Source organism: Microdochium trichocladiopsis, assembly GCF_020744255.1.
Source record: "Microdochium trichocladiopsis strain MPI-CAGE-CH-0230 chromosome Unknown B0I36scaffold_5, whole genome shotgun sequence".
Lineage (NCBI taxonomy): Eukaryota > Fungi > Ascomycota > Sordariomycetes > Xylariales > Microdochiaceae > Microdochium > Microdochium trichocladiopsis.
The window spans coordinates 1,080,420-1,102,969 of record NW_025763548.1 but is presented as its reverse complement, the minus strand read 5'-3'; the positions used below and the strand labels follow the sequence as shown (position 1 = coordinate 1,102,969).

Genomic DNA, 22,550 nt, shown 5'->3' with positions numbered 1-22,550 from the left:
CAGGATTCGTTTCCTATGTACTCATCTCGCTGACTGGTCGATTTGGCCCAGTTTGGCCGGCGAGGCGGTCAGGGTTCCCCATTATTTTTGACGTTTGGCAGCAGTGTAGTCACCGTGCCATTAGATTGGCGAGACCAGATCTGGCTTCCGCGTCGAAAGGCAGGTAGAGAGACGATGTGTGCCGAGGTTTCTTTGCGAGTCCCGAATCCCTTGTCCGTCTTAGATCGTGACCGCGTCGTGGTTTCCCTGGTGTATGATTTGAGCGCCCCTCGTCTCCAGCGGAAATCCAGGTTGAAATCCAAGATGGCCCGCACACCACCTAGGCCAGGTCGGCTGGTTCGTTTGTTTGCCGTGTTTGCGCATCTCTGGCCCTTTGGGGAAACCCCCTCCCAATACAGTAACAGAGTGTTTCTATTCCCACCGCCTTGGCCCCTAGAGGCCTAGTCTACGATCCCGTGAAACCCCGAACCCCAGCCTGATGAATGAAAGTACCTTAAAACAGGCAGTCCAAGCAGCAGCAGCACGCCAGGGCGCCGAGCAGCGCGCCGAGGCAGCCGTCACGGCCGCTGCTCTGTTGCTGCTGGGGCTGCGCGTAGTAGCCCTGCTGCGGCGGGGGGTAGCCGCCCTGCTGGCCCTGGTAATAGCCGCCTTGCTGAGGAGGGTAGCCACCGGCGCCGGGAGGACCTTGGGGCGGGTAGTAGCCGCCCTGGCCGGGAGGAGGAGAGCCGTAGCCCATGTTGGGTTGCTGCTGGTAGTAGCCCTGGTCGCCGCCGTGGGGAGGGCCGCCGTAAGGGCCTTGGTCCTGGCCGTAGGACGCCGGAGGGTAGGCCGGGGGTTTGTCGTTGTGCGACATTGTTTCTTTTGTTCGGTGTGTGTGTGTGTATGTGTGTGTGTTTCTCGGTGGTGAGGTTTAGACGTAAGACGCGCAGGCGGCAAAGCGAGTTGTCGAGATGGCTGGTTTGGATTGCGATCCTTGTGTGCGAGCTGACGTTGTCAGAGTAATGGGTGTCTGTGGAGGATGGGAAAGAGAGGAAAGGCGCAAAGGGGGGAAAAGCGGATAGAACGGGTGGGTGGGCAGTGTTATAATGGTTGCTGGGGGGCCTTCAGGGCATCGCGGTGGTGATGGTTGCGCCGGGTGGGGCAGCAGCGATGGCGGAGCGCTGCCGCCAAGCCGCGCAACTGGTAATTAGTACATACACGTGCGGGAAAAGCGGCGCAGATGCAACTTGGGATGGATGGACTTGCATGCGCCTTCCCAGAGGGCTTGCGGCTATGGCGCACGGGAGACACACGCAATCTGTCCGGAATAGTGGCTGGTAGGTACATCGACGCCTCCTCGAGCACTGCCAAGGAGCCGGGGCCTGTCATGGCGGCTTCCTCTCAGTGTTGGAAGACATGTACATGATTACAGTAATTCCGTGACACAGCTCGCAGCTCCCCCCAAAAACGGCCATCACTGACCAGCGAGCAGGCAGGATACGATGCAGACTGGACAGCCTGGTCCACGCAGTCAGCAGCCCCAAAAACGCATGCGCCTCCAGCGCCGGGCAGCAGCGAGAGCGCGGAGCATTACGTACGACGGCCGCGAGGCGAAGCTCGGCTCTTGCCACTCCAGCCTGCGCGAGACGAATAAGCACCGACTCGCCAGGTCGCCATACGAGCAGGACTGGTCGAGGTCCTTACTTATTCAGCCTCGGCATCGAGCTCGACAAAGGCTACCTAGACATCAGTTCCAGGCCTCGGAAGATCTTCCATGCATTTGACCCAGATGGACCGTCCACAAGCAGCTGTCCACGGGCAGCAAAGCAACACATAACTACAGTACGAGAAGTCCCGTTCTGCATCCGGATAGCCGTTGAGCCGTTGGGCGACATGTGCTTCACTCCCTCGAGCTTGCCAGAGTGTGGGGCAGGCCAATCAACCGGCCCTGCCTGCGCCTGGGCGCATCATCCCAGTCGTCCTATTTGGCTCGGCAGCAGCCTCGGATCGGCCGTGGCGGCCCTTGGCGAAGCTCTCTCTCCCGTGACCAGACCAGAGCTCACTCGTAGTCGTCGCAAGCATCCCAACCTTAATTGCCCGGGGGTGACCAAGGTTGGGAGCTAAGTTTTGTGGTCTTGTAAGGTGTTGCGCGTCGACTTTGATCCATCGTCTACTTACTTAGCGCCTGACGTCAGGAGGCGGCTCTGCGAGTAAGTGTCAGGTCGCCGTGTCTAGTGGCCCTGCCGTCTCATATCCGGGCTGCTTCCGTTTCGGGACCGCCTTTGCAGGGGTTTGTGCGACATGCAGGGGTCCAGAGCAGAGAGGCCGCCCATCGCTTTCTGCTGCTGGGCAAGCTGGGTTGGCATGCGATTCTGGGATTGTGGCGACGCTTTGCAGGGTGCATTTGTGCCCCCTGTCTCGAGGCAGAAACGTGGCCAATGACAGCCTCCAGAGCACTGGACCCACCCACAGCAGGAGCTCAAGACAAAGAAATGCGGAACGGGTTGGAAGGCTTGCTGACTAACAAAGTTAGGTTGAGTGAGCTGCCACGGGCTACTCAACGTCCAGACTTGCAGGAGCCAATCAGCATCTTCTGGCGCACCAAATGGCCGAGCTTCGATTTTGACCTCACAGCCGGCGTTTGTTTTCTGAACGTGGTGAACCCGCGGTTTTTGTACGACTTGGGCGTATTCTGTCAAGAGCGAGAACGGTGAAACATCCTTACAACCGCTTGAGCATCACGCCAACAACGACACCAAACCACACGAGGCCATTTGTCGTTGCAACTGTCCTGCGACATTCAGACGCCGGAGTGATCGAAGTGTACGGGCATAGTCATGTCGAGACTCACTTTTCCCGCTCCCGAGGCGGATCTCTTGGAACCACACTTGCCGATTCATGACATCTCGTCATCCCCAGTCTCATCGTCTCGACCATTTGTGACCCTGACCTTTGCCACCTCGCTCGACTCGGCCCTGTCACTCGGTCCAGGCATACGTACGGCACTGTCCGGTCCGCAGTCCAAGGCCATGACACATTACCTCCGCAGTAGGCACGATGCCATCTGCATCGGCGTGGGCACAGCCATAGCCGACGATCCGGGCCTCAACTGCCGGCTGGATGCAGCCTCGAGACGGGGACCTGGCACTTCAGAAAAGGCACAGCACCCGAGACCAATCATCATCGACCCGAGACTGCGGTGGGACTTTTCTAGGGACAACAAGATCTTCCAGCTCGTCCGGGGTGGTGACGGCTTGGCGCCATTCATCATCACAGCCGTGACAAACCCATCGGCGGAAAAGGTCAAGATCCTGGAGGACCATGGGGGAAAGTTCATTGTGCTCAATAGCAGTCCCGCTTCTACGCTATCTTCGGCGACGATCCCTAGCACAAGCGACACTCTTGACTGGCTGGCGATCCTCGCTGCTGTGCGGCAACAGGGTCTCCACAGCATCATGATTGAAGGCGGCGGCACTGTCATCAACTCCTTGCTCGCGTCGCAGAATAAGACCCTCGTCGACTCGGTCATCATCACTATTGCTCCGACGTGGCTTGGCAAAGGAAGTGTCGTGGTCTCGCCGGAGCAGGAAGTGGAAAAGCGTACCGGACAGCGGGCGCTGGGGCCAAGGCTCACGGGAGTTAGATGGATTCCATTGGGGGAAGATGTCGTCGTCTGTGGAAGGCTACAATGACGGTACAGCTCGGAAACAGAAAGCCCCACAGTAACAAGACAGCGGGCCATGAAGCTTCCTGGATAATAATTACAAGCCTCGTTCTGATGCAACAGCATGGAGATTCGAGACCATCTAGGGCACACTTGAACATTAGGACCGTTACAATGGAACGATGGACAGGTCCACGCTGCAAAATAGTAGTGCGATATCCCCACAAAGGAGGGTCATGTACCGTCGAAGCAGTCGTCTTGCTCCCGCAGACATTGCCGTCAGGTACTAAACGGTAACGCTACAATGATACTAAGCATGCTCTGTTCACGTATCGCGACATCGATTTATGTTTCTCTGTTCAAACAAAGACGTAAGGAAGAGGAAAATGACGCTTTGAGGTCGCCTCGATAGAGGTAAGAAGTAGCCCGAGCCTGCTTAAATTCCCAGTACTTCCTTCCGAGCCTATAATATGCCGTGAACACTAAATTACATGATTCCAGATCTTGATAGCAGTTTGGGGGCTGAAGATAATCATTACCCCAAGTCGAATGATGCTGTACCCACGCACCCTTGTCCTTTTGAGGGGTCATCAACCCCGATTCTGTAGTGAACCTTTTCCACATATGCATGCACGAGTGACAGGGGCAAGCGGCTCAGCTCCATGCCCCCAACCTCCGCAAGGCTGTGTGGCAAGCAACTGCTTCTCTCCTCTCTGTGTCCCGATTCCGCCTCCTCATCGTGTCGACCGGTGTACGCACATGCGTGGCCAGGAAGCGTCATTGATGACTATGCGTACCTAACATTAACTCGACTCCATATCTGGAGGGAGCCACGACACGGATGCAGACAATGCCATGGCAACCCCTCTCCATCCCCAGTCGCCACCACCGGTGCGCCCCTCCTCCAGGTCCGAGTTCGAGATCGCCATTGTCTGCGCCTTGCCACTCGAGTTCGACGCTGTGTGCCTCGCGGTCGACGAGTTCTGGGATGTCAACGGCGACTCGTTCGGCAGGGCACGAGGTGACCAGAACCTCTACACCACTGGCCGCATTGGAAACCACAATGTCGTCCTCGCGCTCTTGCCTGGTATGGGCAAGGTCAGCGGTGCCAGCACGGCCGCCAACCTGCGACACAGCTATACCGAGTTGCAGCTGGTTCTTCTCGTTGGTATTTGTGGAGGGGTCCCGAGCCCAGGGGGCAGCCGCGAAGTCCTGCTCGGCGACGTGGTCGTCAGCCAGCAGGTAGTCCAGTTTGACTTTGGACGGCAATACCCAGGCCGGTTCATCACCAGGGATGACGCCAGCAACACCCTGGGGCGGCCTGATCGCGCCATCCGCACCCTCCTCGCGACCCTTCAGACCGAGCATGGCCTTGAGCGCCTCGAAGAAGGTGCCGCCCAGCATCTCGCCAGTATTCAGTGCACTGCCAGCGCCAAGGGACGAGCTGTCACCTATGGCTACCCCGGCATTGAGCAGGACAGACTCTTCCCGCCAGGTTATTTCCACAAACACCATGGCCAGACTCAATGCCTCTGCCATGAATCCGAGCACCCATGCCCGCAGGCTACGACGACTTCCTGCAAAGATTTGGGCTGCGATGTGGCAAGAACCGTACGGCGGCAGCGACTATACGCGCGGCAGAAATCGAAGGTTTTCGTTGGAAATGTGGGCTCAGGAGACACGGTCATGAAGTCCGGATTGGACCGTGACAGGCTTGCTTACGCACACCAGCTCATTGCTTTCGAGATGGAAGGCGCTGGCATGTGGGACGAGCTGCCCTGTGTCGTGGTCAAGGGTGTCTGCGACTACGCCGACAGCCACAAGGACAAAGTATGGCAGCCCTTTGCAGCTGCGGCCGCTGCTGCTGCTACAAAGGCAGTGTTGCGACAGTACAGCCAGACAGACAGGGTTAGGGATCCCGTGGCTGCGGCACATCTTGGTGGGTGCCTTCAACTTAACTGCTCTGCCGGAACCTCGAATATTAATGCGACATTCAAGACACCATCGCGCCACAGTCGTCCAACGGGCACAATGTGTGGCCGCAACCCACGAGCAATGCCGCTCGAAATACACTCGTCCGGGATTGCAAGGCATACCGCCTACGCAACCTTCCTAATGATGTTGACCGCCTTGCTGCGGCTCGACTGCTTGCCGCCGCGATCGGCGATTCAGCAATAACCCCGAATGACATTGAGATACACTCCTTGGCAACCGTGACCGATTCCTGGAAGAGCTGGCAGAGCAGGGTCGCGACACTATCATTCCGAGCAGAACCCAAGTTTGCGGACGCTTCAGGGGCACAAGAGTGGACTCTGCGCGTGGTCGGTCTGTCCACTCCCCTCATCCTCGACACGCATCTTCAAGGCTTGACGGTATTGAACGACCCCCCGGGTTCCGAGCATCAATGTGATTGTCTCGTGGTACCAGGGCTCAACAACAATCCACTCACCTGCTGGGCACCCAATGACAACGACAGCTCTTTCGTGTGGATTCGGGATGCCCTGCCTAAAAGTGTGCCAGGAGTTCGCTTTATTCTTTATGGCTACAGCACAGCAAGCGTCAGCACCAACTCTTTTCAGACCATCGTTGATATTGCTCGGATGCTGATGCTGACCTTGGAGGCCAATGGCTGGCCTTCACCCACGATGAAGCCTCTCTTCTTCCTAGCCCATAGCTTAGGAGGAGTCTTGCTCAAACAGTTGCTTGTGTTGTTGGCAGGAGGCAACGACCGTTCACGTTTGGTGTTAAGTATGGTCTCCGGAGCTATATTCTTTGGTACTCCCAGTACCGGTATGCCACGCACAAGTGTCGAGATTCTGTTTGGGAAGCGCCCCGATCGAGACCTTTTCATGGATCTCTCGGATCGATCACAATTCCTGGGCAATCTCGAAATACAGTTCGCTGGCGTGTCATATCTTCAGCGGGCAAAGATGTTCTGGGCTTATGAAGCTCAGCCGTCCGAGGTCGTCCTAGTAAGTACCAGCTCTGCCTCGTATGCGATTAGTGGAGACATAACTAAGCATTACAGCCAAACATGACTCCAAACCAAGCAGGCACTGTCTCCCAAGTCCTGGTCGTGGATGAGGCCTCGGCCACAAGCAACCGCTGGAGATCCGAGGCAACGTCGGTCTTTCAGATCAACGAAAGCCATTCGGGAATGATCAGGTTCGGCCTTGGTGATTACAGGATCCAGGTTTTGGTTGACAAAATTCGAGACATTTGCTGGTCAGACCGTGCCATAGCAGGCCTGGCCAAGACACTTCGAGACAGCGATCTTGGAAACTTGAGCGATCATGCTCTTCAAACCACTGGGCATGACGACGTGATCGAAGAGGGAAGTCTGGTCACGGCACAGGCCCCACCACCCCCAGTATGGCAATACGAACGTAAGTCACCATGTTCATCTTGATGTCTCTGTGGGCACGAGGCTGATAGTTCGAGCCATCGCCATCTCTCTACAGTCATAGTAGAATCCCTACGACCTCCGCAAGAAAATAAACGCCTGGAACAGATTGAAGCAAATTTCCGTCACACCTTCAATTGGGCATACGAGGACTCTTCGATTGGCCTTTCAAAGTGGCTCAGGGACGGTTCGGGCATCTTCTGGGTCAGTGGTAAACCTGGCTCCGGCAAGTCGACCTTCATGAAGTTCCTCCTGAATGAGCGACGCACGTCTGAGCTTCTTCACAACTGGCGCTCGACCACACGCCAGATCGTGGCCAACTTCTTCTTCCATCACCGCGGGACACTTATGCAAAAGTCATTTGAGGGACTACTAAGAGAGCTTCTGAGTCAGCTGTTAAGAGCAGAGCAAGCGCTTTACCCGATCTTGGGCTCGATGCTTGATGCCCGACTGCAGGAGACTATCTTGGCCAATCGAGTTGGTTCTCTCGCCACAGATGTTCGTGGATTTCTGTACAGCTTTCACGCTCGGAACCTCCCAGGTCTCGCATCACAGCTCATAGCTCTACTTGCCCTCGATCCCGCGGCAGAACTCGACACCGCGCTGACCGAGATCATGTCTGAGCTGAGCTCGGAATCTCGACTTGCATTTAAACGCATTCTGCTCGTCGATTTTGACAGTTTCTCGAACCCAGTAGGAATGAAGGAGACCATTGAGCGTGAGACGGAACGTGTACGGCGCAGTCTGCCCGATTCAGACCCTATGCGTGTTCGAAACGTCATTTCCACATGGCGCGATAGGGTTGACCTGGCTAGGAAGATCCGGGAGTTCCTTGCTCAGCACAAATTGGATAAGGTTGATCCGAAATCTACACCTCTTCAAGAAGCAGCGAGAGATCCTGCTACGCTCCTGCTGTCAAGAACGAATGTGCAGGACCAGCTTATCAGAGACCTGGCTGTCAGGGAGAAACGTCGCCAGAAGATCCGACTTGATTTACAGCTGAACTGGTCCCAGACTGCTCTTGAGGAGTGCCTTCGTCGCGTTTTCGATCAGGATATCAAAGACCTCCGCATCTGCCTGTTCTTTGATGCCCTGGACGAGTACGATGGGCGGCCCGAGGTGATAGCTGGTTTCCTTCAAGATCTGGTGAAGAGCTCTCCATCTTCGAGGACTCAGGCCAGGGTATTGTTTTCGAGCAGGCCCTGGGCTGCTTTCCAGGAAGAATTTGGCCAGTGCCCTGGCTTTCGAATCCACGAGCATACCAAAGAGGATATCCGTGAGTATTGCAATGGTATCCTTCGCAACGACAAATTGGCCAGCTCTCTACTGCTACCTATGGCAGAAGAGATCGCGACTCGAGCAAAGGGGTTTTCCTGTGGGTCAAGCTCGTCCTCAGGGACTTGAGCTCGGTGGCAGCTCGTACAGATCCGAGTAACCAAAACATTGGAAAGCTACTCTACCAGTGCCTGGAGGCCGTTCCGGACGAACTGGACGAATACTACACCACCATCGTGCAGCGGCTACCCAAGTCCTCCACGAAAGAAACATATATCCTCCTCGAATGCCTGTCCAAGGACAGTGGGGATCTCAAACTCGACCAAGTGCCGTTGCTCATCAAGATCGCCCAGAGTCCGACATTTGTGGGGCGTGGTATGATATTCCCATCCAGCGCCAAGAAAGTAGATGTGTACCTCAAATCAATCTCGGGAGGATTGGTAAATGTGGTCTCTGGCAATGGCGATGCTTCTAGGCACATGTCGGGATCAACACAAGCCGTCGTCGAACCGCAACCGACCGACTTGGTACAGCTGATGCACCAGACGTGCAAAGAATGGACGGAAGAAGCTACATTCAAGCACATTGTCCTCGGAGATCGGGCGAACACTGCCTGGGAGAACGGACACAGCTTCATGGCCAAGTACCTTGCATATCGAATGGTGGAACGCGGCGCTCTGTCGCTACACGCCGACGTAACGCGTCATCTTGTAGCAGCTGAGAGGACGACGGGCGTCAGTCAATACAGGTTCCTTAGCAGCGCCCCGAAGCGTTTCTATACCCTGCTCGGTCGCTCTGGCCTCGACCTTGCGGTTTCGGCAGGGCTCCGCTTGTACCTGACGGACTTGGTCCACTACCGACCTGAAGACATTCGCAATTGCACAGAGAGCCTCTTCACGTTCCTATTGGGTCGACTCCGATGGCACAAGTCAGGGCGGAGCCAGCACGCTGCTTTGGTGGCCGAGATCGTGGATACAGGCCAGTTCCTGCTGCGTAATGGGTACCAACTGCAAGGGGACTATTCCGGCATCTCCGAGCTCATGATGCGGCTATGGGACAGTCCCGACCAGAGAACGACCCTCCTGTTCGCTGAGCTCGTCATGACGGCAGTACAAACGAGCCTTTCGTTGGACGTCTTTGTCGAGGGCATCGTAGGCTACTTTGCGCCAGGAATCCGATGGAAACTGCTCCATCTGAGCCCCCCAGCACTTGCAGAGTGGTTGATTGAGACCCAGGGAGCCCAGGTCAACATTCTCAACAGCGCCGGCCAGACCCCTCTCGACTACCTTTTCGACCCAGAGTCTGTCCACTCGACGCACAGCTACGGGACCGACTGGCAATACAGGCTGCTCAGTCTCTTTGTGCAGCACGGCGGCCGCTTTGCACGACCTCCGCAGGCGTCACACATCTTGCAGTTCTCTCAGAGACTCTCGGGCCTGGGGTTCGACGTCCACGCCCTCATCGAGGCTGTCGCTCCGGGCTTTTTCTGGAATGCCTGGAATCAATCACCACCGCCGCCACCACCGCCACCACCACCATCACTACCACCACCACAAGCACTACCATCAGTTTGGCCCGCCCCAGCGGCGAACTATGCTTGGAATGTGCCCCAGATTCAGTTCGAACCTGCTGCTGGCCCCGAGTATCAGAGCAACGACTCTTCAGGACTGGGAAAGCAGCAGGTGCGCAAGCGAGAGAAGTTGAAGAGTTTCTTCCGGGTCAAGTCAGACCGGCGGCGGTCGGCTTCTCCCACCTACGGTCAGGCTCAGTTCAGCCCATACGGCGGGACTTGAATGGTTTACTTCTTTCTGGTTCTAGTTTCTAAAAAAGTAAAAAATAACCAAAAACTACTGCAGGCATTGGATGGTTGTAGATCAATACTTGGGCCAGTGTTTGTTTGTTTGTTCGAGAGGTCCGAACCTTGGATCAATGTACATGGATTCATGCCTGGTACTTTGGGGGTACGGATAAGGCGATGGACGGTTCCTGGTGACGAAGAACACGCTCATATCGTCAAGATCCAGTAAGCATCAGGGGTTTAGTGGTATAAACCACTGTTGTAATGGCAATTTTTCCGGATTCTGTTGCCTCTAGAAGTCGCTGAAGCAGACAATACATTGTGGTACATCCTCCAGGAACATGGTTGTGGTGAAGCTACCTTAAGGTGCAACTCCATCATTGTGCAGCAAACTCAGCATTGGGTGAGCTGTTCAGCAGGAGAAACAACAACATCAACGGCGGCTGGTTTGCGAAAAGTGGGCAAGTTGAATGAGGGGCTGTTTGTCAAGACAAAGAGCAGAGAAATCGAACAGTGGCGATGGGCATTGCCCAGTACATGATCGGCATGGGCAGAGATGGCGAACGGGTGAATTTCAAGAAGGAAGATGGATGGGGAGAAAGGAGAGAAAGAAGAGAGAGGGGAGTAGAGAGGAACGGATAGAAGAGATCATGGGAGATGGCAATGATTGTCACAGTTCTCTTCAGGAACTTACGATGGACTTAAGCAACTCAAATGGAAAGCGCAGATGCTACTGGCCAGCGAAAACAGAAGTCGTAGGGCAAGAACGAGAATCATGGAATTGGCTCGGTTTTGAGGGAGCTGCGATGCATTGCCGCATCCTGCTACAGGATTCTGAAAGTCTGGGCCACCTCAATCATGACACGGATTTGTCTTACACAAGCCTGCAGACCCAGTTACGGGCAAAGAAGCGTTCACGATATAGGTGAGTAGTCACGAATTGAGTCGTATCTAATGGTTGAGCCCAGGGCAGTTGTATGCCATTGGACCATGGATGATCGAGGTGCCCTTCGACCCAAGGCTATCTTACAGAGAACCCCCAACTGGTTACCAAGAAATGCTTGCCATCATTGTGGACCTCAGAAATGTTTGGATGCAGTAGCTAGAGTATCGCAGTGCAGTGGAAGTTCTCTCCGTGGAGAGAGCTTTCGATATCCCAATCTTCATCAATGGTCTGGTAGCCAAAAGAACAGTTTTATGGTTGGAGACTTCGTAGGAAAGAACGGCACCAGGACCGGCCTTCTTATATGGACAGAGACCCACTTTGTCGACAGGCCCAGATCAACGTAAATTATGGACGCCCGTACCAAAAGCGTGCAAAAGTCGGTTACAACCTTTGAGAACGACGGAGACCTCATTTGGCACGCTCGCATATCAACAGATATGGCCGTGAAGAGTACCCAGGTAGACTACAGGGGAAATGTGCATGGATATGCGAGCACTACAATCTGGCAAAGAGCTAGTCATTGATAAAAGTGTCTCATTCTACATCGCATCAGTGGTTTAGTGGTAAAATCCATCGTTGCCATCGATGGGCCCCGTGTTCGATTCACGGCTGATGCAACTACATAAGGGTTTATCCTCAATAGTCTCTTTTTTGTGCTGTACATTTTCTTTTTCATCATTCCTTGCAAGCTCGCACACCCTTCTCGCGTCGCACGATGGCATCGACGAAATGGTATTGTTGTTCCGCAATACCTGGCTGTCCTTTGCTTCATCCTGTGCTCTCGCGGCTTGTCCACCACATGCTTGCCCTTGTCGGATATTCAGGAACGGGGCGGTCTCCAAGCTCGTGCCTAGGCCTGGTGGAAAGTGCAATTTACGTGTCTCATCTGTTTCTTATGATGATGCTTTTCCTCTGCCACCTGTATTACTTTGCTCCCGGGCCTTGCATCCGCCGACATCTGACTGTGTTGAGATCTCTGGATTCGCCTACCGCCGCAAAATTGCCGCTCTCGCACAATCATGGGCTCTGTTTGGCCAACTAAGCGGGTTTTGATTGCAAACCGTCTGCGGAATCAACAGCCCTCCACTGGGATCACCTCGATCGTGACTGACTGATCGTCCTCGAACCAGATGATGTCTTTCGGTACTCGATATAAAGTCTGAGGTATGGACTTTCAAGACGTTGCTTTGTCGGGCTCATTCCGGGAGCTCGTTACAAACTGTCGCTTGCAGCTCGACAAAGCCACATGGTCAACGCTCCTGCAGACAGATGGTGTTGGACGTGTAACTCGAGCTGACCAGAATTGCTCACACTGTGCAGCCTCTCAAAGGGTCCCGAGGATCAAATTGAGCACACAGCTTCCTCTGATAGAAAGACAACTCAGACTGCGCTGATCGAGCAAAATGAACTGTTTCCTGATGACGCTGTCCTATGATAGGAAGTTCAGTGCAAAGAACCTCACTGATACGGTACCCGAATAGACACGTCTGTGACGGCCGGTGGAGTGCCTCAGCCTGCTCGATGGGTGGGCTCACTTGCTGAGAAGATCGACCATCTCAGGTTTGGATTTGCGAGGATGAAACCCAGTGGCAGATGATGTGCATGTGGGGGAGGAAACATGTCTCAGCCGTTGCTTCCAGACCAAGCATTAGATCTGCGCACCAGGAATCACTCATCCCCGTGTGTCTCGAGCGCACGGCCAAAAAACTAGAAGTCTGTGTAAGCAGCAGCTGTGATACCAAGACAGGCCCATATGGAGTCATCAAGGTGCAAATGGTGTTGTCTCACGACTCCACGCATGGTTCGGGGAGGCAACAAAACGACAGCAGAATGTGGGACGAAAAACAAACCATTGCACACCATACACGGAAAATGACCAGCTGTGGGCGCATCCTCACTGCAAGATCCCCGAAGATGAGAAGTGCCGCTGCTTTAACTAGGCAATGGGTGCACAGGCGGGAAACATATACGGTATTTGGGGGGCCGACGCTCAAGTTGTTCTGGTACTCCCTTTCCGAGTACAGTGGTTTCGTCATCAAGCAAGGCTGGCAGACCGACTAGGTGTGAAGCTCTGCAGAAGCCCGCCTCGTTCACAAGGCCATTGTTCATTTCTCCGGTAGATTGAGTGCAGGAGTTGATTGTTTCATTAGCGCCTGGTCACACCCAGTCCCGTGATTCATGCATGTGGCCACGATTGGCCTCCTGATTCTCGGTGATTGTGTTCGCTTAGTGAAGACAGGGTGTGACTCTGCATGCATGCCAGGCTTCACAACGACAGCTGCGATCGATGCCTTGGTGTCTAAGTGCCTTAGCCGAAAAAGGTACTTCGCCCATTTGCCGACAATGCGATTGTCGTCATTTGGGGTGGGTGGGGGGGCGGCATGAAGAGGTGCGGTGACACCGGGACAGTTGAGGCAGCAGAGGTATCCGGGAAGACGGATCTGGCAATCCAGTGCAGTTGATGTCCATTGCTCTTGACCGGGCCATCGTGTAGCTAGTTGTGGGCCCTCATCCGATGATCGAAAGCTGCCGTTTGCGTGCTTCCCGTTGTGTAACCTTCGGATCAGCTGGAAACCCTGCTGCAATGTCGGGGTTGTCCAATAGTAACCTGATCGTGGGTTATAAAGTCCTGCATCCTTCACGGCTGGCCGGACACGAAGTGGGTTCGACGTCAAAGTAGTGTCGAGGGCTTTGCAGGAATTGTTTGATTGTGCGGGTGTTGTCCGAGGGGACTGCGGCTAGCAAGGCAAGATTCCCTAGCCACAACAAGCTCATGAACTGCATGGCGGTTGTCGTCTCATCCTGCGCTGACACAATCGGCCTTTCCATCACCCTGTCACCACGGTCTGGTGTGGGAGCACAGCGAGGATCCGATTGTCGGCTGTGGTACGATGTGCTGACAATGCCTTGCTCCGGTGCAAGTATCCTCCTCGCTGGGGTGCTTTTGTGTTTTCCTGCTTGTCTTGCAGAGCCCTTGCGGCCTTGCGCAGCTGCTGCTGGGCACAGAGGATTGATAAGGACTGCAGGGAAGTCGCCCGACCAGTTCGTGGAAGCTGTCGCATGTGCTCGTGGGCATGTCGAAGTGCCTTCGCGGTCCAGCACCGCAGGGCATGCTGATGGCATGTCGAAGCCGCGGGTATGTGGGAGCTGCCTGGCTCAAGGTGGTGATTGTCGCAGCCACGTGACAGTCTGTGAGAGAGAAGTGCTGGCGTTTGGCCAAGGATGGTTGATGGTGGTGCCTTCCGTGCCAAAGCTGGTTTCGCTTCCTATTTGCATGTGGCAGTGCTGCATCATCTACACTAGTATCCAGTCATCCGGCCACCACAACCTCCAAGTCTGCATCTCGCTGACCGAAGCGACCCGTATGCGAGCTCCACGACATCCTCCAATTCTTCCAAGCAACATCACACTGCCTCGGCCCGTGCTGTGCCGGCTCGTGGCCGACGTGGCGTGTGGCTAGGTGATTATGTCAACCCGCGGCACAGCAGGCAGGCAACCTTCCGTCAGGCAACAATCACAAGGTGACATGGTCGACTCGAAGAGGCGTGGCTGGAATCCCTTCCAACGACGTTCCGCACAGATTCAAATGATGAGCACCACGGTTACAAGGCAGATGTCAAGGCTGCGCCGTTGGATCCTCTGCATTCCCCCCGAGGACTTGCGACAAGGGTCTTCCCTGCGTGGAACCACCGCGGAACACGGCTGGAAGAACTTGAGGCAGCCTACGGTTTTCTTTCCCTGCACAGACCTGGCAAGGTTTACCGCATCAACTCACCTGACAGGTCCTATTGGAGTGAGCCGATCAGTCACCACTCATTAAACCAAGTATCAGCCATCACTCGTTCCCCAGAAGAGCAAGGGCATGGAACAGGAACCCGGGCACGAAGCCAACCACTCGGAGCACTCCCTGGTCCATCCGAGGGTCTCGACGGTGTGCGGCTACTGGACCAGCCGGACTCCATATTTCCTGCACCAAACCTAGCGTCCATATGTCTGCGTATCCACGCACCAGCTGAATGAATAACCCTTGTCACAAGTATGAGATCCAGGTCTCTGTCTGCCCCTGGGCAGATAATGGGGCCCAGCACTCCTGGCATGATCAATCCCCTTTCTACGTCATAGTCATTTCATCATTCTGCCAGCGGCACAGAATTGGGGCACAACCAATACCAGGATGTAATAATTCGCTCCGATACATGGATTGGGTGAGTGCTCAGTCCAAAGCCTTCATTTTGGGGCAGAGACCCTAGCTTAACTTCACCTCAGAAAAGCAATGCCGAGTTGCTTCAGGGCGGTGTGGTCCTTGCCCTTGAACAGCGGAACCTATGATGACTCGGCGCCTCCGGGCTATGTACATACTGATTTCCTTTTCGCCTCGTTGTCTAAGCCTGTATGTATCGATGGCTGTCCTCTCTATGCATCTTTATGCACGTCATGCACGCTTTCGCGTACAAGCATGTCGGGGAGAAATGCGTTGCTCACGTTGACTGGCCAGCACCACAGCCTCACCGCGATCACATTTCTTAGACAAATAATTGGGTCGCAATCGACTTCTGCACAGCACACAAGCAGGGTTGTCCATGCAGAAGCAGATCAGATGACCAAGTCGGCATGCATGTACGGATCCAGCGGCAGCAAGGGCATGCAATCCTTGCCATGCTGTAGCAGGGTACGTCCTCGCTTTGCCCAACTCGAAGCCGCTAGCGACAATACGAGCTGACAATCTCTCAGCGGAGCGCCTACCGTGGGTCAACTCCGCTGGTCATGAACATAGTCTCTGATAGCACTCTCGCTCAAGAATGATGCGTCAAGCTCCAGGTGACTGGTAGCTACCATAAGGTACCTACAGCGACCCCCTGCTCACAGACGTCCCGACGAGTTGGTTCAACGAGGATATCAGCCAGGGCGCCCTGTCTGTGCTCCACCAAGGAGCGGTCTTCGCGAGATTGCAATGTCTATACTCTTTGAGACCAACGATGGGGGCCCATTCTCAACTCTTGAAGAGAACGCGGAACCTGCGCGGTGTTTGCCGACCATGCACTCTTCCAGGACCTCATCGAAACAACTAATCCACCGCCTGCCCCATGCTGCTTATGCCACATGGCAAAGACAAGGATCAGTATATGGGAAACCCTCATTGATTTGAGAAGGAGCTGCAACACAGCAAAATTATGCTGAGCTCCAGTAGGGATGGCTCGCCGTTCTACATAGTACCAACTGCACTGCCGGGTCTTGCTGGGGCCGTCTCACGCTGGGACGCACTAGCTGGTTGTGTATGAGAACAGAGTTTGGCCATTAAACTCTGGAGCTGTAGGCCACTCCGCTAGCTGGGGATGGCAGGCGGAACCCCCCCGAGAATGAAAACACGGACCTACTGGCCTTGATGAGATAATGACGAGAGCCGACCCCTGTCCGGTATGAGGAGTCATTGGCATCATCTCGACCACTGACTTTGAGCAATAGACCATCTTGACACAACTTTATTGTCGGGCGTAGTAAATCAAGAGAACAAGTCCAGACCACCGCGTATCTTAGCCCGAGCCCGAACTGTGCCCCCCCTCCCCACCGTCCTCGCTGCCTCCGACATGCCAGATCGGCGCGGCTTGGCATAGCCTCTGTTTGACACAGACACAGAGCACTGGCCATGCGCAAGATGAGCTCGACTGCGGGCCAACCTCGTCTTAGCTTGTCTCGTTTGGAGCTCATCCTGAGCCGCATCCTGACGGAGAGGTCCTTTCCGTGCTGCCCAGACACGAAGAATTTTCATTGCCAAACAATCACACCAGATTGAGGGAAGGGAGGCAAGTAGAGCATGCCCGGATCTGTCTCCGAATAAAGCACTCTGCAGGTCATACAGTGGGAAATGTCTCAGATCCCCCCCCCCCCCCCCAAATTCTGACACATGAGACGCAGAGATCGGAAGCTGTAAACGCATCGCGGGCTAATGTGCAAGAGTGACAAAGTCTAAGCTCATCAGCCAGGAAAGCCTCGGAGGCCCGCGGTGCTCAGTAAGGGCCGCACCAATGTGAAGCGGTGAATAGGATCTCCTCGGACGTTGCTACAACCATTTCTGTGCCGTCTCGACATTTCCACCAGATCTTGTGGGCTCCGTCTCTTAGAATGGATACCCAATACCACTTAATGTATCGCCCCCGCGGCACTCGATGATACTCTGAAGACCATAGTCCACAACTGCTTTGCGGAGGGAAACAAAAAGAGAGTTTAGTATGAGAGGCCAGCGGCACACCCGAATGGCCAACCCTTGAATGCGGGGCGTTCTGGTGTCGCCATCAGTGCCCGGGGACGCTACCTGGGTTCCCCGGAAGCGAACCGAGTCCTAGGGGAAACTCTCGCCTCTCACAAGGGATCAGAAGCCCGAGATGAGGCGGAGATCAAACGTGTGGAGACTTTGCACTCGGCTTTTGTTTTATTTATCCTGTCCAGCTCCAGAGTCATGATCGGTCCAGGAGTGGTGCCCGAGATGGCGCGTGCTGGAGCCATGACGAGATGTGTGCGTGCGGCTGCCGTGCGCTGGCGATGATGATTTCTATTCCGATAGTTGCTCGGTCCGATCACCACAGCCCGTGGATCCTGGAACCTCTAACCATGCTGCCGGAGAGTTAAGGCTTGTCGAGTCTGTGTGGTCTGACATCGCTTAGTGCCAGTGGTCCAAGAGTTTGGGCTGGTTGTGTGCCAGAGGGCACTTGCCGGCAGGGTGGGTGTGGCACTGCTAGCGCGGCCGTACCTGCCTCCGAGGTGGAGACACTGGGCCGGCAGGAGACAGGCACGCCCGCCCGCCCGCCCAAGCATGTTTGAACTCGCCCTGTCCGGCCTGCCGCTCCCACACTAGCTCGTCGGGCTGAGCTGTTCAAGAATCAACACAATCGAGCCAGAGTCGACAAGACACCATGCCAACTCGCGACGCTGGAGTCGAGCCAGCGCAAGATCCAGGGATGAGAAGAAAAAGAAAAGGAGAAACACCAAAGGCCTGCGGGCGAAAAGAAAAGAACGGCAGGATCCTCGCACACTGGGGGCCATGGGCGACTCAAAGTTTCAGAGCGTGCCGCTCACTGCCCGGCATGAAGTCACTTCGTGGAAGCCACACATGCAGCGACCCATCCTAGCCGGTGTGCTCTTGGTCCTGACCGACTAGTCGGAAGCGATACAGACACTCCCCAGGGTGGCCGCCTCCCGGTGCACACCATCCCAGTCACCACGACCGACAGGCCCGCGACGGGACCTGTCCCCCGCGGAAGAGCCACCCCAAAAGGTGGCACATGGCCTGCCCACCACGACACGGTCGCTCGGGTCCCAGGGTTGCAGGCCGACGGACCATACGGCATGGGTCCAATTGGCGAGCCTGCCTCGTCCGCCCATGACAGCCACTGCATCGACCTGGACCGTGCCGAATTGGGGAACCCATCTCGGGGGTTGCACCCATCAGCTTGCGCGCCGCGATTCTGGTTCCACAGCCCACAAATTTGTAACACCACCCACGGCCCAAAGAGAGCCCTGCTGGGCACGGGAGCTGCAGCCCTGCTCGTCTGACAACGCGGGTGGGACTGCCATCGTCGTTGGAGCCAGCACGCTCGAGGATCGCCATTCCATACCAATCCTCGTCGCCGTCGTGGTCCCCTTCCGTCGTGCACACACACGCCCGCGCTCAATGCTGCTCTTGGACGTCTTGCTTTTCGCCCACCCCGATGGAGCCGGCGTCTGTCACCGCTTGTTTCAATTTTAGATGTTGGGCTATTAGCAACCGTGGCCACCGGTCAGCCTGCCGCGTTGCGCCTGTTGATGGCACCCGCTGATAATAGTTCCCCTGCTAAAAAGCCATGGCCCAACGACTCTGCCCGTCGATTTCATCGACTTCGTTCCTTTTCTCGAAGCCTTCCCCCCAGCCTCCGCCGCCTCTGCCTGGACACCCTTGCCGAGCCCAGACCCAGCGATTGTCGACGCCCGCTGTATCCAAGTTACACAGGCCCGGCCCACATTTCCATCCCTCGACTCTCATCTCGTCTTGACTTGTCTCGTCCCGTTTGACAGTCGGGTTGAAGGCCAGTCATACCTTGTGCTCGCCGTGCAGTTGTGCTCCAGGATCTCACGAGCTTTTTCTTTTTCTCTGATATTCTTATCACCAGAGCCATCTCAATCGTATTCATCTTGCGATTTGCTTCGGTTTTGTCTGCATTTGCCTTGCCCTTCACAACATACGCCTACGCTCAAGAGCCCTTTAAGTGTCTCTGAAGTTCACCTCGTCCCACTCTCGCGTACGTCTCCTCTGTCGTGCGGTGGACCAACGTCAGTCTCGCCGCAAGCCTCAGTGATACCCGGCCTTTGCAACCGGTAGTCGAATTTCGCCGGAACCACTTCCGTAGCACGCCCCGGTGACTCCCACGTCATCCGAAGGAGCAGCTCCAGTCCGATCATCAGAGAGCTCTTTGGCTCTAACCTCTTTGTAACTCTGAAGCGACCGCCCAGCGCTGCAGTGGCCAGACCGCAGGCGCCCCGTCCTGCCTGGATGCACTCTCCTGCGCTACATCACACTCTCTGCCCGAATTGCGTCCACATCTGCCAGACTCAAGCCATCAAACCACGGAATCCTTCTGGCCATGCAGTCCCCGACTGATGCCCGGCGGCTGCCGCCCTTTCCTAAAAAGCAGATGCTCGTTCTAGGTACGCATGCCCTATTTCACCCCGACTTCAGTCCGCCGCATTATCTTGTGGCAAACCCTAACCACCTGTGTGCCTGCAGCGATCTGCCGGATATGTGAGCCCATCGCTTTCATGGGCATCTTTCCCTACATATACTACATGGTGCGCGACTTTCAGATCACGGACGACGAAAGCAAAATCTCTTTGTACGCTGGCTTGGTCACTTCTGCATTCACGTTCGCCGAGTTCGCTACCGGCTTATTCTGGGGAAGACTGAGCGACAGGGTTGGCCGGAAACCTGTGCTTCTCACTGGGCTTATCGGGACAGCCATCAGCGTCGTGGCCTTTGGCTTCGCGCCCAACCTTCTTACCGCGATAATCGCGCGTGCGATCGGCGGTTTGTTGAATGGGTACGTTTCATATTACTGCTTGTCCTCAAACAAGGCCGATGAACTGACGTACCTTCAAGAAATATGGGCGTGCTGCAGACGACGGTGGCTGAACTGATCACGGTGAAAGAGCACCAACGTGAGTTTATCCCTTCCTGGCAAGCATAATCATGGTGATCTTATTGCTAACGGGCCCTTGCTGCTTAGCTCGAGCTTACACCATCATGCCAGTGGTTTGGTGTTTGGGGTACGTTCCACACTATTGCGCCAGATCTAGACTATAATTGCTAAGACTTTTTCCAGGTCCATCGTCGGTCCAATGATCGGTGGCGCTCTTGCCAGGCCATGCGATAGCTATCCACGGCTGTTCCCGCCGGGCACGATATGGGACCGCTACCCGTACTTGCTGCCAAACGTGTTTAGCGCCCTTGTTGTCCTGGTTGGGGTGGCTAATGGACTTCTCTTTCTCGAGGAGACTCATGCTGAAAAAAAGCAGAAGCGCGATCGTGGTATCGAAATTGGCCGTTGGATCCTCGATCGAATTTCGGTATCAAAGCTGTCAGATGCTAAAACCTCAAGCCGGCTTCAACCTGGCCACGATGAGGAGAGGCCACTGCTGGAGGTCTCAGATACTCAATCCCCTCCACCAGGCTATCAAACTCGTGAAGGATCACCTTCATGTTCGCCTCGGCTCGGACCACTTGACGACTTCAAGCTCCCACCACAGGAGAGACCCGAGAAGGCTGTCATATTTACAAGGCAGGTGGTGCTGAATATTATGTCATTTGGCATATTAGCTTTGTGAGTCAACTCTCTCTGTCCGTACATCGAGCTACCGTGGATCAGACTAACCCATTGCGCAGCCATACGATGACATTTGACCAACTGTTTCCAATCTTCTTAAGCACCAGTCCACCAGCCAACAAACAACCGGATCACTTGCCTTTCAAGTTTGTCGGGGGTTTCGGTCTTGACACACAAGCCAACGGAATTATATTGAGTTTACAGGGTATCTATTCACTGCTCATCAACGTCGTTCTGGTTCCAGCCGTCATCAAACGGCTTGGAGCGTTGCGACTGTTCCGGCTTCTCACAGTAGCCTACTTTTCGCTGTACCTCGTCACGCCGTACTTGGTTTTGCTTCCAGAGCGGCATAGGATGATTGGCGTCGCGATAATTCTCGTGTGGAAATGCACTTTCGCCAATATGGCCTATCCGAGCAACGCCATTCTTACTGCCGACTCAGCGCCAAGCCACCTGGCTCTAGGCACAATCAACGGCGTCGCTGCATCAACCGCTAGCTTATGCCGGGCTTTTGGGCCTACACTTGCCGGGTTTCTCTATGCTGTCGGCCTGAAATCAGGGTACTCTGGGCTGGCCTGGTGGTGTAGTGGTCTGGTCTCCATTGCGGGCGCTGTTGTGGCGTTTAAGGTCAAGCAGCAGCACCACCTGCCAACCGAAAAGAGGCCCTCGCAGCCTGTCGACCCAGAGAATGTTGACAGTGCACAGGTGTGCCTTGGCCAGGTTGCGCCACGAGACCTCACGACTGCTTGACAAACACCTTTGGAGCTGATAAGTTTGGGCTTCGACAGCGATCCAGAAGTGCCTGCCTTCACATCCACGTCTGCCACGCACGGAACATCTAATCCTTCTCTTGGGAATTCATGGAATGGTAGTGCGCGGAATAGCGGGCGCTGGCGGTTTCTTTTTCTTTCTTTTTTTTTTCTCCTTATTAGTCTGTCCTTCCTACGCGAGGATTTCAGGGTTACAATGTAAGCGACAATGGGTTTGGGTTGAAGGACTACAGCATGATACACATTGATGTTTAGGCTTTGGAGCAGGGTTCTCTCATGGTTGATATCCCAAGATACCACTTGTATGATGGTTTGTTTGGTTATTCTTTCTTGGCAAGCTGGGAGTATATTACATAGATATGGTGTTTGTGGTCTTATTCGGCACCTTTGCAACCCGAAATTCCAAAGGAATTCCACCCCGCGCCCCCGATGACTTGTAGATGAGCCGGCTGGAGTCAGGCGTGGCTAGGTTGTATTGCCGTGTCGTGCCGTATTCTGCATGTCCTATTCCAAACGTTTCTCACCCCCGCATAGAGCTCTAGCTCTAGGAGCATATGGGTCTTTCGCATGTCTGTGCACACAGAATGAGAGAAGGCTCATATTACTCGACCTTGGCGTTGCCGATGTGAACCCCCAAATCTCAACCTCGACTTGTGCACACCCCTGTTTTGCGCTAGCGCTCTGATTCGCCCACCCCCACGGGCATGCGACTCCGCTTTCCGGGAGGCAGGCTCGCCCTCGCTCACCCGCTCACTCAATCGGCAGCATTCTGGAGACTCCACGACAAGGACTTTTTAGTGATCGCCGCGCTATCTCTACCAGCCGATATCCTCTGGTCCCATCACGCAGGGGAGAAAAACGGGAAGG

At 55.1% G+C, this 22,550-nt stretch overlaps 7 protein-coding genes and 1 non-coding gene across 8 annotated transcripts; all 8 read left to right on the top strand.

The window, feature by feature from the left end:
- Positions 1 to 284: 284 nt before the first annotated feature.
- B0I36DRAFT_115514 (uncharacterized protein) lies at positions 285 to 993 on the top strand. Its single transcript, XM_046147957.1, has one exon. The coding sequence runs from the start codon at positions 479 to 481 to the stop codon at positions 905 to 907; it is 429 nt and encodes a 142-aa protein (XP_046012569.1). The 5' UTR covers positions 285 to 478; the 3' UTR covers positions 908 to 993.
- A 1,572-nt stretch (positions 994 to 2,565) lies between these two features.
- B0I36DRAFT_322704 (putative riboflavin biosynthesis protein Rib7) lies at positions 2,566 to 4,020 on the top strand. The gene has a single exon (XM_046153885.1). The coding sequence runs from the start codon at positions 2,817 to 2,819 to the stop codon at positions 3,669 to 3,671; it is 855 nt and encodes a 284-aa protein (XP_046012568.1). The 5' UTR covers positions 2,566 to 2,816; the 3' UTR covers positions 3,672 to 4,020.
- A 355-nt stretch (positions 4,021 to 4,375) lies between these two features.
- Positions 4,376 to 5,759, top strand: B0I36DRAFT_422248 (nucleoside phosphorylase domain-containing protein; the record flags this gene model as incomplete). Its single annotated transcript, XM_046162204.1, has 2 exons — positions 4,376 to 5,551; positions 5,697 to 5,759. Exons 1-2 carry the CDS (start codon positions 4,499 to 4,501, stop codon positions 5,757 to 5,759), a joined length of 1,116 nt encoding a protein of 371 aa, XP_046012567.1. The 5' UTR covers positions 4,376 to 4,498.
- A 606-nt stretch (positions 5,760 to 6,365) lies between these two features.
- On the top strand, positions 6,366 to 10,455 carry B0I36DRAFT_322700 (uncharacterized protein). Its single transcript, XM_046153884.1, is given in 6 exon segments — positions 6,366 to 6,615; positions 6,672 to 7,029; positions 7,105 to 8,413; positions 8,443 to 9,925; positions 9,935 to 9,963; positions 9,973 to 10,455. Coding segments are annotated over 6 exon segments (3,543 nt in total). The 5' UTR covers positions 6,366 to 6,393; the 3' UTR covers positions 10,115 to 10,455.
- Positions 10,456 to 11,554: 1,099 nt separating this feature from the next.
- Positions 11,555 to 12,369, top strand: B0I36DRAFT_115452 (uncharacterized protein). Its single transcript, XM_046147955.1, has one exon. The coding sequence runs from the start codon at positions 11,651 to 11,653 to the stop codon at positions 12,116 to 12,118; it is 468 nt and encodes a 155-aa protein (XP_046012565.1). The 5' UTR covers positions 11,555 to 11,650; the 3' UTR covers positions 12,119 to 12,369.
- Positions 11,612 to 11,682, top strand: B0I36DRAFT_t88. The gene has a single exon. It is a non-coding gene; the product is annotated as a tRNA-Gly (tRNA).
- Positions 12,370 to 13,967: 1,598 nt separating the features above from the next.
- Positions 13,968 to 15,085, top strand: B0I36DRAFT_349057 (uncharacterized protein; the record flags this gene model as incomplete). The annotated part of the gene is made up of 3 exons (XM_046156754.1): positions 13,968 to 14,201; positions 14,369 to 14,525; positions 14,646 to 15,085. The coding sequence occupies 3 exons, from the start codon at positions 13,968 to 13,970 to the stop codon at positions 15,083 to 15,085; spliced, it is 831 nt and encodes a 276-aa protein (XP_046012564.1).
- Positions 15,086 to 19,677: 4,592 nt separating this feature from the next.
- On the top strand, positions 19,678 to 21,663 carry B0I36DRAFT_362689 (major facilitator superfamily domain-containing protein; the record flags this gene model as incomplete). The annotated part of the gene is made up of 6 exons (XM_046158692.1): positions 19,678 to 19,741; positions 19,821 to 20,130; positions 20,190 to 20,248; positions 20,317 to 20,356; positions 20,413 to 20,910; positions 20,973 to 21,663. 6 exons carry the CDS (start codon positions 19,678 to 19,680, stop codon positions 21,661 to 21,663), a joined length of 1,662 nt encoding a protein of 553 aa, XP_046012563.1.
- Positions 21,664 to 22,550: the final 887 nt, after the last annotated feature.